This window comes from Penaeus japonicus, unplaced genomic scaffold (genome assembly GCF_977035675.1).
Source record: "Penaeus japonicus unplaced genomic scaffold, GWHDUDI00000001_assembly GWHDUDI00000040, whole genome shotgun sequence".
Classification (NCBI taxonomy): domain Eukaryota; kingdom Metazoa; phylum Arthropoda; class Malacostraca; order Decapoda; family Penaeidae; genus Penaeus; species Penaeus japonicus.
In genome coordinates this window covers 10,799,779-10,814,778 of record NW_028234442.1, presented here as the reverse complement: position 1 = coordinate 10,814,778, position 15,000 = coordinate 10,799,779, and the positions used below count along the sequence as shown (strand labels likewise).

The following is a 15,000-nucleotide window of genomic DNA, read 5'->3' as shown; positions in this document are numbered from 1 at the left end:
TGAGGAATGCCACGCAGCCAAACTGCTGGAGGTAGTTGTGCTTCAGTGCCAAGGCCACATCAACCAATGCCTCCCGTCCATCATCCAGCTCGTGGTAGAGAGACTACTTAGGGAGGTCAAGACAACAGAGTTACGAACGATGCTGTTGCAGGTGAGTTGAGTTAGAAGAGGAGGGCTTGGGAGTGGACTGGGCATTGCTTGCCAAGAGGCATGAAGGAGTGGGAGGAATGATGCTGGGACAGGTAGGATAAGCTTGGACCATTTGAGAAAGATAGATATTTATTTTTGCATTCTTTGCTTGTGTATTATTATTATTATTATTAATATTATTATTATTATTATTATTATTATTATTGTTATTTGTTTCCTTAATTTAGTGGATTTACATATTTGTTTATTAATATTTTTTAACCCATTCACGACGGGATGTACTTTCGCCTACTCCTGCTCATGCCGGAAGATAACAAGGGTGTGATGCTTCATGCTGGGGTCTTTTCTCACTGCGCTGATTATCTGAGCATTTTTCACCCACCCTATTCTTATGGTTTTTATAGAATGTGTCTATAATGTAAAGAGTTATTATAGTCGAAAAACTAAAAACTTACTGTAATGCCTTTTTAGTTGTATTTTATTGAACGTTGCCTATATTTTTAACTTCTATGTGAAAATACCAAAGTAAAGTGGAAGCAATCTCTTAGTGGGGCATCAAAAAACAGTTTTATACTTTTTATTTTTTTTTTACCAAAATGAAAACAAAAATATGAATAATCATACATGTATATATTAGTATGTATATGTACTATGTGACGTGACATTACGTGATATCATGGGCAATCAACAAATTAGAAGTATTATTGCATTAGTAATTTTTTACTTTATTTTATTTCTTGGCCAAACACATTTGATTTTACAATAGTTTTTCGACTCAGATCTCTTTATTCAACCAATCAAGCAGCAGAAATTACCATGATGTCATCAATATCATGTAGTTTTCTGTGATGTCATTTTTTAACCCATTCACGCCGGGGCGGAATTTCGCCTACTCCCGATAACGCCGGGAAGATTTCAAGCGCGCAACCGTTCGTGCCGGGGTGTTTTCCCGCTGCGCGCGGTCGCTCTGACGCTCGCAGAGCGTTTTTCACCCACCCTATCCTTATGGTTTGCGTGATTGCGTCTAAAGTGTAATCATGTGTAGAAAGTAGTGCTATGTTCAGAGGATGTATATCAGTCGAAAAAGATGTTATAGCACTGTTTTTTTAGTGTTATTCTATTGAACTTTTTCCATATTCTTTACTCCTATGTTGTAATACCAATGGGAAGTGGAAGCATTCTTCTAGTGAGGTAACAAACATAGTTTTTTTTTTCAATTTTTTTTTTCTTCCTAAACGAAAAGAAAGAGAATATGAACAACCATACATGTGCATACAAGTGAATGCAAGTAACAGCAATGTTTTTTCAAGTGTCATTTTCTTTTAGTGGGGCAACAAAAAGATGTTATATAATTTTTTTTTTTTTTTTTTTTATTCCTCGGCCAATTACAATTGATTTTACGATAGTCTTTCGACTCAGATCATCATATTCAACAAATCAGAAACAGAAATCACCATGCCGTAATCAAGATTACGTATGTACCTGAGACGTCATTTATATTACGTTATATCCCATTTTCTACTATTTAGAAGGATAAACTAAAGTAGCTAAGACAAATCAAGTATGAAAATCGAATTGTACTAAGAATAATCTATCATTCTAATGCGGACGTTTCAGCACGTCGCTACTGGCCTCCCGGCGCGCGGGCCGAAAATGTAGCACGTGCCAGGACGTCACCCGGGTCCGGGGCTTTTTTCGACCACGTGTCAGCACGTCAACCGGCGCGAATGGGTTAAAATGTTATATCTCATTTTAATGACAATGAAACCTAAACTAAAGTAAGAGTACGAAATTATGTAAAATTATTATATTTGAGAACAATCTAGTGATTTATTGCTGACGTTTCAGCACGTCACAATTGCCCCTCCTTGATCTCAGGGAGAAAATGCACAATGTCTCAGGACGTCACCTGGGTCTGGGAACATTTTTCAACCTTGTGATAGGACGTCAACCGACGCGAATGGGTTAAAGAAGTGGAGATATGTCTTTTTTGTCCTTATTTCAACATTCTGGGAAAAAATAGTATTTAACAAAGCTTTTTAAGGAATAGTATTGATAAAATGGTAAAGCTTGTGTATTTGGGTCAAGAATATAGTGAATGGTTATTTTTTAATGAAATTTCATTTGTCCTGGAGTACAGGTATACAATGTGCATTTATATTGAAACAGCACTCCAGAAGAGTGTATACCTGTGCATGATCACATCTTTATGCATGATTACATATTACATACAAATATTTGCCTTTGTGTGTGCACATGGATGTTTATTTGTGCATGTGCAAATTTTTGAAAGTTCTGTATGTTGAGTACACAAATAGTGTTAGTCTGCATTACATTGGAAACAGTATTGATGTTACTGTCAAACTCACCATGGCTCTGATTATCCATTATATGGTTCCAATACCATGTGGACTTCACCTTTTATTTCACATACTCAAGTAATGGATTGCTCACCTCTTGCCCTTTATCCCTATTTCTTTAAGTGGTGCAAAATATCTTCTCATTTTTTCAAATTGATTGCTCTTTAATCTCTCATATTTCGTCTGCATAATGTAAAATCTAAGGCCTAGAAGTTTTTGCCAAATTGGCTTGTGTAAAATTCATCTTTAAGGCATCCTTTCTTTACTTGGAATTGGATAAGGAAGCAACAAGATTTTCAGTGCTACTCTATCTGAAAAAAGCATCATATATATATATATATATATATATATATATATATATATATATATATATAATATATATATATATATATATAATTATATATATATACATATATATATAATTATATATATTATATATATATATATAATTATATATATAATTATATTATATATATATAAATATATATATATATATTTAATATATATAATATTTATATATATATAATTTATATATATATATATATTATATATATATGTATATATAATATATATATTATATATATATGTATATATATATTATATATATATTATATATATTATATGTATATATATACATATATATAATTATATATATATGTATATATACATATATAATCATATATATATGTATATATACATATATAATTATATATATATGTATATATACATATATAATTATATATATATGTATATATATATAATTATATATGTATATATACATATATATATATATATAATTATATATATATATAATTATATTATAATTATATATATATATATATATATATATATATTATATATATATATATAAGCGTGAGATCCTCCAGTATCCCCACACTCACTACCTTGGTTGAACTGTTGAATTTTGAACTGTGGTGCACCCTTCCAGGTTGTGATAGCTACACTTTACACGGCGCCGGACCCCCTACTACAGGTGCTTGAATCTACCACTTTGCCCAACACAACTACCACGCTCACATCTCACTTCATTAAGCAGTGGATTCATGACACTGACTGCTTCCTCGGGTAAGTAACCCCCATCACTTTGGATCCTATATTATCTGTTGTTTGTGTCTGAGATTCCCCAGATCCATTCTAGTGGATGATTGGACTTGTATAGCTTAATCTGGCTCATTATTTCTACTTGTATTTTGAAGGTCCTTGTTTCCAAGTACAAATTAGGATACTGTCTTTTTGTCAAAAAGTTCCCATGAAGGTTGTTTATTTAGACAATATCTTTCCAAATTTTGTCCAAACTAACATTTGAAAGCCTGTTACAATAAAGAAAATACAATTTATTTTTGAGAGAACAGTAAATGTTTGATTGTCTAGAATAGACGAGTTTGCTTTTGCAAAAAAAGCCTTCATTTCCGAAAGTTCTAAAGTCCTGCAAGAGCAGGAAGAATCTCAATTGGAATTGATAATCATCCCACAACTTAGCCAATTTGTGCATCTTTGAGACTAGAGGGAAACGAGAGAATGTGCTAATCTGAAACTTCTGTCCCTCAGCCTTCATGATCGGAAGGTGTGTGTGCTGGGCATGTGCACGCTCCTCCAGTTGGGGCCAGAGCGCTTGGGAGTCCTGCAGGAATGCCATAAAGAGATCCTGCCAGCCATGATTCTCTTATTCCAAGGCTTAAAGAGAGCTTATGCAGGTGAGACTAAGAGACAATCATTTTCCTTCTTTTTTAATGTAGTTTTCTTTATTATTTCTGATATAAATTAGTGTAATTTTATTGATTTTGTGTGTTTGTCTTTCATGAAGCCTTCCTTTTCCCAAATAGCAAAAGCTGCTGATGAGGAGGATGACGACGACGATGATGAAGATGACGATGATGATATCGAGCATGGTGAGTAGCAAAATACTAAACTGTGGTTTTTAAAACATCCAGTAAAATAATCTCTAAAATCTGCTTGATTTCTTAAATGTATTAATTCTGTTTTAAGTAGGAAAGGCCATCCTTCTAATTCTCCCCCTTTGTTTATTGTTTGTGCATTCTGTCTCTTAAAGATCTTTTGACTCATGCAGCTGTTTTGCAATCTTCATATTCAAAGGCAAAGAGTGGCTCTCAATCCCTTCTCATTCCAACCCCCACAGAGGTGCTGGAGAGTGACGAAGACGAACTTGATGATGTTGGCGAAGATTACTTAGAAAAACTCGAGGAGAAGGTAAACAAGGCCACAGCCAGTGCCCCGTTTGCCATAAGTGCCTCCCTGCAGGTGTGTGTGTGTATACCTCGGCTGCACCTGGAGTACCTACCAGGCCAGCCTTGCCTGGCTGCAGAAAGCTGCCCCAATCATTTTCCACTGGGCTAATCTGTGCATCCTCTGAATGTGTGCTTGGTGCCTGCTCCCACTCTGGTGGACAGGAGATGTGTCCTTTCCTTAAAATTTTGTGCATTTTCTTTTTTATTTTGATTACTAATTTATTTTGTTTAGTTATTTTGTTGGTTTTACTAGATTAGAAAGACTGGACATACATTTGCTCTTTGACTCTTCTGACACGGGCCATATTTTAAGATGTTCAGCCTGGCTGGGCATCTTAAAATGTTTTCTTTTATTTTGTAAGTGTTAGTTACACAGACGAAGGAATAACCATCTTTTATTTTGAACAAAAAGTAGGAAAGTTATCTAACCCACAAAAAGTGCCTGTAGCAGAAGAGTTAAATCCTGCTCTCATTATTGATGACAGCAGTTCAGAGTGATCCCTTTTGAGTTGCCTTGAATGCATAGATTAGCTCACCCTGGTAGATTTGTTTATCCATTTACAATTTATTTTTACCCATCTGGGAAAGGTTTATTATTTTTTAAGCAAAATTTTTTAGACATATGTCCACAGTTAGATTAGGCTTAGTTTTTTGTAGATCTCTCTGAGCATTTCAGTAACTGGATTGTGTGAAATGAATTCCTGTAATTTGCATGCAACAAAGCCAATGTTGTCTTCTTTAGATAAAGACATGGCTGTCTTAATATCATCATAAAACACCATCAAGGTTTACAAGAAATCATAAGCATGTATAACAAGTGTGAGTGGCATTTGCATGGCAATGAAAGTGTGAAATCCCCATTTTTCCATGGCCTCTGGTTAAATCCCATAGAGTTTCCTTTTGAAAGATGGGATTCCTGTAACCAATTGATTCCCTCGCTTGCATGATAGAGGGTTGTGTTCTAAACAGATTTGTTGAGTTTGTCCCTTGCAACATTTGTGTTAAAAAGAAAGTCTAAATTTTAGGTCTTAAGTATAGAATTCAATGCACTTATTTTGTTCATGTTGATACTGACATTGAAAACTAATGGTTTGAAATATTTTTATATTTCACTTTATGTAGTATTTAATGATGCATTTGGAGCAGGAAGTGACTGCAAATACCTTTGTATTCAGGTGGACAAAAGTTTGTGTTACCACCTTGTAAATATTGTCCTAGTTTATCAAATTAGAAGGATGAAAGTTTGTTGATACCTCAGTGTGCCTCTTCATAGTATTTAATATTCTGTTATTCTTAATTTTAAAATGAATTATTTTGTAGAATTTTACTGTCTTGGATCTTACTTTAGATTTTAGCATGATTATTGCTCTTCAGTTTAACCTGATAATGACAGTGTCGTTTTGGTGCCAATTGGTCTAAATGCCGGGGTATTTTAACCCGTTAACAATGGGTGACAAAATATCACGGCTCACTGGGTGATAGGGCGTACAGCGCTTGGCTGCGGCCAGTGCGGGCGAGAATCCCAAGGCGTTTTGCCTGTGGTTGAAATAAGCTGACCATTTACAGCCAAAATAACTCCGTTGTTAATGGGTCAATTGCATAGGCCTAATGCATTGGGCTATTTTCCTGCACTGTCCGTAGCTGACTGCTACTTTCCCAATCACCTGGTGTGCTGGTCATGTAAAAAGTCATGACAAAATATCATGTCAGTGGCAACAGGCATTGCCACCATGTGACATGATATTTTGTCACCCGGTGTTAATTGGTTAATCTGTTTTTTTATGATACTTTGTTTTTAAGATATAGCTATAGTTCAGGAGTGAGTTACGATTACTGGTCATACAGGCTTTGTAATTGATGTATCTAGCTATCCAACTACAGGAAGGCAAATATTTAAGGCCTACAATCTGTGGAGTTGAATACATTGTTGTTTGAGTTTGCCTCTTAATCAGGATTACGGGGGGCGTTTTTTTGCCCGGGTATAAGGGGTTCCTCGAATGCATAAAGCTAACGCCTCGAGATTCTGGGGGCGCACAATCCGCAAGCGGTTGCCCGCGCACAACCCGCGCGGGGCTCGGCATAGCGCGATCAGGTCCCCTGACGCGAAAACCGCAGTGCGTCTGACGCGAAAATAATTCATTCAACCGGCGTGAATGGGTTAATAAGGATTATTTTTTTGGGGTATGAGGATAATTCATTATGACTGGATTGTGGGTAGACTAGTATGATAATTTTGGAAGTACTGCTTCATGGAGTTTGGGTTAGCTTAGTGAGAACTACTCAGCTTTTCTGCATGAAATGTATTCACAACTCACCTTATGGTTGGAGTAGAGGCAGCTTATACTTTGATGCAGTCACCTTTTCCCCTTTTTATGTTTATTTTAATTTATCCTTGACACTAGTAGTCTTACATATGTAGAGGAAAGATATACCAAGTACAGTCATGCATGGCAGTGTTATTAAGATATGAATGTTTGTATCTAAAAGACATATTCTGTACCACTTCAGGATGACGATGACGACGATGACGATGATGGTCTAGAAGAAGAACGGGACGAGACTGCGCTGGAGTCTTTCACTACACCGCTAGACAAAGACGATTGCGATGTAGATGAATACCTTGTCTTCAAGGAGGTTATGCATGGTGAGTAGCTGTTGCAGTGTTAAGTTTCTTAGGAAGAGTTATTCTTTTGTCTTTTTTTCTTTACCTCCTTTTTTTTTTTTTTTTTTTTTTCCCCCCCCTCCCTCTTTCTGCTGCTGCTCCTCTCTATCCCTTCTCTCCCTGTTTTGTTCCTTGCTTTTTATTCTGATTCTGCTCCTTAGCTCTTGTCTGTGTTGATACAATTAGTTTATAGATTGACCCAATCCTGACGGGCCTGGCGAGAAGTGGCAACCCCCTCTGCCGGGCCTATGCAATATTGCATCGGGAACGTCACACTGGTGTGTCGCCCCGTCATCCAGCATTTAGCCGTGTCACACGGGTGTGACACACCGTCATCATTTGGTTATGTAATTTTTTAACCCATTCATGCCGGATGACGTGATTTCATCGGAATATTTCCCTCACAATGGAGGATGTCCTGGTCTCTCCCCGTATATACACATTCTACATTTTTACGTTTGAGTATTCACATTATAGTTGTATTTATATACACACATTTTTCTAGACTTCTAAAAGAAATAAAAAAATAAAAAATAAAAAGACCTCTTATCATTAGTTGCATTAGGCAAAATACACCCTGTCATGAGTGGGTTGACAGTGTAGATCATTTTTAAACTTCTATTTATTAATCAATTTCCATTTTTCTAGCCCTGGAGGCTAATGCCCCAGCATGGTACCAGGCTCTCACGGGAGGTCTGAATACAGATCAGCAGAAGGCGATGCAGGAGATCAGCACGCTGGCTGATCAGAGGAGAGCTGCAGCCCAAAGCAAGAAGATCCAACAGAGTGGAGGTATGTATGCTTGCGGGCTTTGGTTTTAGGGCCGGGGGGGGGGGAGTTTAAAGGTGTAGAGGAGTTTTTGTTTGTATTTTCCTGATTTTATATGTTCATTCTGTTTGTGATTTTGATATACTGTTTATGTTACATGTAATTTTGAATGTTTGAACTTTATGCCATGCTCATCAAAAAAGAAAAAAAAAAATTAGATAATTTTAGAGAGGTGTTACTTGTTTTTCTTTTTCAAGAAAAAGAAATGCAGCTCAATAGTTCTTATGGAATGGATTACCAGTTTGAGTGATAAAAGTTAGATCTTTTGATAAGGAGTTATATTAAAGGTTAGGTTATTTTGTCAAAATTTTTTGGAAGGTTTGTTTCTAAAGGTTTAGCTCAATCACTAGACTTTAATTTTTCTTCTCTTTTCAGGTTACAACTTCCAGCAAGTGTCAGTTCCCACCAGTTTCAATTTTGGAGGGTCATTTGGCTCGTAATCCAGGCATTGAGGGTTGTAATATTCCTTCACAAGTTTTCATCATGCATTGTCCAGTTATTTTTTATAATTGTTTTTCGCATCTTTCACTTTGTCTCACTCTCTCTCTGTCTCCATCTCCCTCACTACTACTACTCTCCCTCTCTCTTCTCTGTCTGTCAAGTTTCTTATCTTTCTTTAGTGCCTTAAAACATTCATTTATAGGCATCAAAAAGTGCACTAAAGTTTTCACCTCCTGTATGTGGTTTAAGAATGTAAATGTTGACTGTATTAAAAAAAAAAGTTAAAAAAAAAGAAAAAAAAAAAGAATTGAGAACAATCTGGGGATGTCCTGGATTTGGCTGCAAAGGCTTGCTGTATGCCAGCCATCCAGCCAGCCTTCTCTCCAAAGAGCCTATCTGCTATTCAGGGAGGAAAGCTGTGCTGGACTGTGTCTAGAAGACGGCAGGTCTCCTGTGTGTATGTGATAGGTAGCTACAATAGCATATCCCCCAAGTGAACCAGGCTGAGTGTTTTAATTTGATTACAGTAGACTGTTACCCTGCAGTAATTGATGCCTTCTGTTACTTTTCTGTATAATTATAGATGACTAGGATTAACTGTTGGAGTAGGTCGTTGTCATAATCATCATCATCGTAATAATAATCGCCACCACCACTATCTTTACATTTTTGCTCATATTTGGCCAAGGGTGACATATATGATGTATTCATCTTTTGTGTATTGGTGTTTATTTGAATTCCATTTTTGTCGGACAACAATGTATATTGCTATGTGGAGCTACCCCTCCGGTGATCCTCTTTAATTATTGTTATTTTTTCTTTTGTTACGATGCTTATCATTTGGCTCTTTCTGGAGATTTTTTTCATTTTTATTAGCTCTATATCCTCATTTAGTATTTGGGTTTTGATTTGCATCATTATTATTGCCCTTATATTTGTTAATTATTATTTCTTATTTATTTTTTATTTTTTTCTTGTATGGTTTTGGAAGATATATTTGTTGTTATACTTTTTGGTCCCTCCCCTTGTGGGAATGTTCTCCCATCTGGTGACCCCCAAACTGGAGCACAGCTATGATCGATGTACAAAAGAGCCGCCCCAGCCTCCCAGGCCCGAGCGGGGAATGCTGGTGGGCAGGACGCAGCCCCCACATCCCCAACCCCTTGGCTGTTGTCCTGCCCCCCTCTGCACTAGAAAGCTTTTGGAAGGCGCTCGGGCAGAAGTGGAAAGAGACCTGTTAGAAATACAGTTGGCACTGTAGGTCGGAGCGAGCGGAGGCCACAGTGTGGGCGGCTCTCATAAAACCCCCGCGGGTGGATCTTGCCGGCTCTCTGCGGATCCAAATGGTGCCCTGGTAACGGTCCCCCTGTATATTACGCATCCAGGTCCAGCTGGGGCCAGGGACGTCCTCCTCCCCTTCCCTCCCCCCTCCCCTCCCCTCCCCATTCTACCATTCTCTCCCTTTTCCATTTCCTCTCCCCATCCACCTCCCTCTTCCTTTTCCTCACCCTTGGTTCCCAGAGTGTGACTGGCATCCCTTCACCCCCTCCCCTTCCCCCCCCTTTCTCTGAGTTCGTAAAGCTATCTAGTGACCCAATCCTCTTGGTTCTGGAATTGTTTCCCTCCCTTTACCCCCCTCCCCCCCTCCCCATTACACACACCTCCCACTCCACCCCCGTTTTTTTTCCTCTTATTTTTTATTTTTATTTTTTTTTAATTTTTTTTTTTCATTATTATTTTTTTCTTTTGCTTCAATTATATTTTCTAATCTACATAAGTCACGGTGAGACTCCCAAATGAATATTATGAATATATCAGTTGATATACCCCCTCGATGCCCCCTCCCCCCCACACACTTTTCTTTACTGTGTTGGTCTGGTACTCTCATTGTTCAGCTCATTAAGACCTCATGAATGGTCTGGCACCCTCATTGCTGACTGGGTGAGGCAGCATCCCCTGGTCGCCTCATCTTTGCCATGGATGATAGAATGGTCACAAGCCACCTCCCAGTGCCCCCCTCCTCCCTCCTCCACATATTATCATGGGAGCCTATGCAGTAGATAGGCTAGGTATTTGTTGTTGTATAGGTGATATGCCTTTCGTGTAATTTTTTTTTTTTTTTTTTTTTTTCCCACTTTATTTTTTTCTTTTCTTTATTTCTTTTTTTTCTTTTTTTTTCTTTTTGAGTCTCTTAAAAAACTGAATTAAGGTCAGTCATATTTTTGTGTGCGCGTGTGTTGCCTTGCAAGTTGTGGCTGTATGTCCAAGATTGTTAGCTGCTCCTTAATTGTCATGCTTTGGCCCATCAGATCATGATAGATATGTGGTTTTGTTGATTCGGTGGAAAGGTTTTCTAAAGCTTTGGAATTGCATTCAATTTGACTATCTGAAGCATTTCCATTGACTTATCACAGGATGTCGGAAAAGTATTAGAAGCTTTTGCTGTCAGGGGTTAAGTAGGCAGATTTGCCCTACAAAAGTACTTCATCAGACTTGCAGTCTTGCATAAGATTGAGAAGAGAAGAGCTTTGCGTGTGCAATGCAAGCATCAGAGAAGCCCAATAGTAAGGGGTGTTCTGACTGGAGACCTCAGCGACCCATTTCTGAGAGTATGCTGTCTATAGACCCACATCAGTATTGCTCTGTTTGGGCAGGTTTGATGTTCTTTTTGTTTTTTGTCAAAATTTCAGCAAGTTATTGTACTGCATCTACACTAATTGATTTGACCATAGGACATTTGTTGTTTTATCTTTTATATTAGATGAAGTGTGATTCATGTATGAGCGCTTCGTAAACGTTGGGAGAGAGAAAGATGTAGAGACGTGTAACAGTAGTACAGCACCAGGTGTGTGCAAGTTGGGAGATAGGAGTTTGAGCAAAGCAAATGCTAGTATGAAATGTTTTGTTGCAGAAAGCAACTTCATGCAAGGACTGCCTGACAGTAACCCTGTTTGTATATTGTCAGGCTCGTTCTTATAGTTTGTATCATAGTTTGCTGCATGACAGTGTTTCTTGTGGTGATTTAGGAGGCTCAGGAAGATTTATCAATATTGCAGCTATGAACATGTATATTAAAAAATATATATCTACATATATATTTGTCTTCAGAGAGTTGTATCACCAGACAGATGAGTGTATCAAGGAAGGGGGAGGGCAATTGACAGGAATACCTGGGATGTGGGACAGGCCAGCTCTCTTGGGGTGGCCACGGTGGTCGTTGCCCTCTGATGTTCATCTTATTGTTTGTTAGAATTGATCCCTGTCTCTCGTTAGGAGCTGCGCACGATGAACGTCTGGTGCCTCCAAACTATCTAGTCCACTCATTTTTGAAACCATAATTTTTGAGCTTCTTGATTATGGAGTTTTTTGTCCCTTTTTTCTTTTTTTTACATTTGTGTTTTTTTTTCTTTTCTTTTCTTTATTAGATATTTACCAAGGGTGTTTTGTGTTCTTTTAAATGTCAGATTGGAAGGGAAATAGGGTTCTTGATGATGATATGGCTGGCTGAAAGCAGTAGTAAAAAGAGAACCTCCCTTTCAAGTTTATTCACGGGTTATTTCTGGGAAGCTTGGCATAGTGCCTATTTACTACGTAAAGTAAACCACTTAAAAGAAGCTCATAAATTGTAAAGAGCAGTTGCGTGCTGCCTGTATCTACATGATATTTTTGAAGGCCATCTGTGATATTTGTTCTGATTATATAAAAGTAGTTAATGGGTTTTATTTTGACAAAATATAAAAAAAGTGAAGATATACACTGAGATCGGGACGCATCATGCAAATATGCCTGCTTCTTTTCTGTTCGTTTTTTCTTTGTTTTTGATGATTTGCTTATATGCAGGCATCACATAATCAATTCTGAGTGGTGCGTGGTCTGTGCAAGTGGCCACTCGCGCCAGTTTGTGTTGCTCAAAAATGCATGATCGCTCAGTCCAGTGTGTGCTCTGGTGTTGCGCTGGCTTGCTTTGTTGATGCGTGCAGTGATGCGGTGGCAGTTTAGGGGAGGCAATTATGTGGCTTGTTTGAGCACAGACTTTGCACCTCTTCAGCTGACCTGATGGATGTTCGTCTGTTTTGGCAGATTGCCTCGTAGGACTGCACGTTCTTTACAGCATACGTTAGTGTGGTATTGGCATCACCCTGTTCAGTGTGGCACTTCTGTCTTATCATGCTTCTGTAAAGCATTGTTCGAGTCTTGCTTCCCAAGTGTGACGATTGAGATGTTATCCTGTCCAGTGTGATGCTGTTCAGTGCCATGCTGCTTGGCGCTCAGGTGCCCAGTGTGTCACTGTCCATGTGATACTCCCCAGTGCACATTCCTATCGTGGAAGTGTCACAGAGGCCTTGGTCCGCAATAGCCTGTGCTATGGGCCGTGTAAATACAAACGGTTATTGTAAGTAGGAAAGAGAGATTATATTTTTATATAGCAAGATGCCACCAATGCCCAAGTAGGGACAATTAGCCATGCTAAGTCCCTGCAATATTTTTTTCCTTTTTTTATTTTTTTTTCTTATTTATTATTTTGTTTATCTTGATCCTCCTATTAGCTAGTGCTATGAGGTCGCTTGACTTGCCCTACCTTGCGTGGCTTGGTGCCTGGGCCTGCCCTACCTCCACACTGCACTTTGTGTTAGCACCACGTATCAGATCCTGCTGTTGTAGCCCTTCTTGTGCTAAAGTATAGTGTTTGCCTTTTTCTCTTTTTTTATTCAGTTATTTTTCATTGTATTTGCTTTAGTATCGTTTATTATTTTTGTTATTGTCCTAATTAGTTTTTGTAATTTAAGTTTTGTCTCTTTTTAATGTATAGTGGTAGTGATTAATGTAAATAATGATTTCTCAGCTCATTGATTAAGAATTTAAAAACAGGTTAATGATGTCACCTGTATAGTATATTGTAGCAACATGTGCAAGACAATTTTGTATTTATTTATTCGAGAAAGTAAATTTCAAGTCAATCGGCAAAAGGGAAGAGGAAAAATCGTCTTTAATAAGTCAGATAAAACTGACCGTGCTCATAAGCTGTGAGTTGGCAATGGCTTGGGCATTATTCATGACTGTACGGAGATCGTCTATACCTTGAGGATGCGTCTCTTTTGTATCATAACTTGAAATGCTGTATCACATGCTGGCGAAGGTGTGACTTTTGATGAGCCGGTGCAAATCGGTTGCCTTCATATCCCTTTAGCATTAGACGAGATTCTTCATGTGTGCATGTGCGTGTGGAACTGCCACATCTCGCTGTGAAATAGCATTGTGTTCTCTCGGTAATGAATGTCACTTGAGAAAAAGAAACCATCCAACTCGGAGTTTAAAAGCAGTGTTGACTCCACCCTCCCACCCCAGTGTTTATATACCTGGAAGACCTCTGTTTTATTGAGGGAGTTACGATAATTGATTAGTATTCTGTTGATTAATGACTTTTTTTTTTTTTTTAAATAGAAACCATCTAGAAATGATACGAGGCTGTGTCAAATGCCCATTTTGTTGTTAAGTAGTTTTAAAGGTCAAAGATATTTGTTAAAATGTTGAGTAAAGAAGTCAAAAGGAACAAGAAGTGTGCGTGTGTAGTGAACGCCAAGGCATTAAAAGTCATACGGGTGGTAGAGGGGCATGTCATATATATATGTGTGTTTATATATATAAATATATATATATACTTATAAGATATATATATACCCTATGGACACGCGGCGTTTACTAGCCCTGGCTATATGTCGCGCCTATTTATTTTTGTTGTCTTTTTTGTAGTAGGAATCTTCTGTGTCATCTCTTCATTTATTCAGCTTTTTGGTATAATGTGTTTACCCTCGTTTCCAAGTTCACGGCGGGTAATGTCCTATTTTTGTCCATTCTTTTTCTTTTTTTTGTTTCTCAAATCTTCTTGGATGAATCTTGTACGTGGAGCAGTGTTCTTCCTCCAAGAAATCATGGTCCTTCCTCTTCGAACTTTTCCCTTCTTGCGTGTGTGTTTCATCATCACCGGAACCTCAACCATCATATATTGTGTACAATTCTTTTTGAAAAAGGGTCTTGTTGCAGACAAGTAAGAATCAGTCATGTTGCTTTAGTAAAAGGAAATATAATTTGGATGTCTTTTCTTCATATCCTTTCATGTTTGTTTTTAAATTTACTGAAGGTGACAAATAAGAACTCCATGTGCTTTACAGTATACTTTGGTTTGGTATTTAAATAACCTTCGTTTGTGGGTAAATCAGCATGCATAACGTTTTTGACAAAATGTATCAAGAGAAACTTTCTGAACATTATAATAATCTCAGGTATGATGTAA

At 37.8% G+C, this 15,000-nt stretch overlaps 1 protein-coding gene across 2 annotated transcripts in view; it reads left to right on the top strand.

Annotated features, from left to right (window-relative positions):
* The window catches only part of msk (importin-7 msk), a 28,943-nt gene extending 19,926 nt beyond the window's left edge, over nt 1–9,017 (top strand). Inside the window, exons 15-22 of one of the 2 annotated variants that reach the window (XM_043020313.2) lie at nt 1–151; nt 3,460–3,596; nt 4,080–4,225; nt 4,355–4,420; nt 4,669–4,790; nt 7,286–7,421; nt 8,088–8,231; nt 8,643–9,017. The exon at nt 1–151 is cut by the window's left edge and continues 14 nt beyond it. In XM_043020313.2, the coding sequence (XP_042876247.1) occupies nt 1–151; nt 3,460–3,596; nt 4,080–4,225; nt 4,355–4,420; nt 4,669–4,790; nt 7,286–7,421; nt 8,088–8,231; nt 8,643–8,707 (967 nt within the window). In that variant the 3' untranslated portion in view covers nt 8,708–9,017. The remainder of the gene's footprint in view (nt 152–3,459; nt 3,597–4,079; nt 4,226–4,354; nt 4,421–4,668; nt 4,791–7,285; nt 7,422–8,087; nt 8,232–8,642) is intronic. The other variant, XM_043020314.2, reaches the window with a different exon arrangement.
* The last annotated feature ends 5,983 nt before the right edge of the window (nt 9,018–15,000 follow it).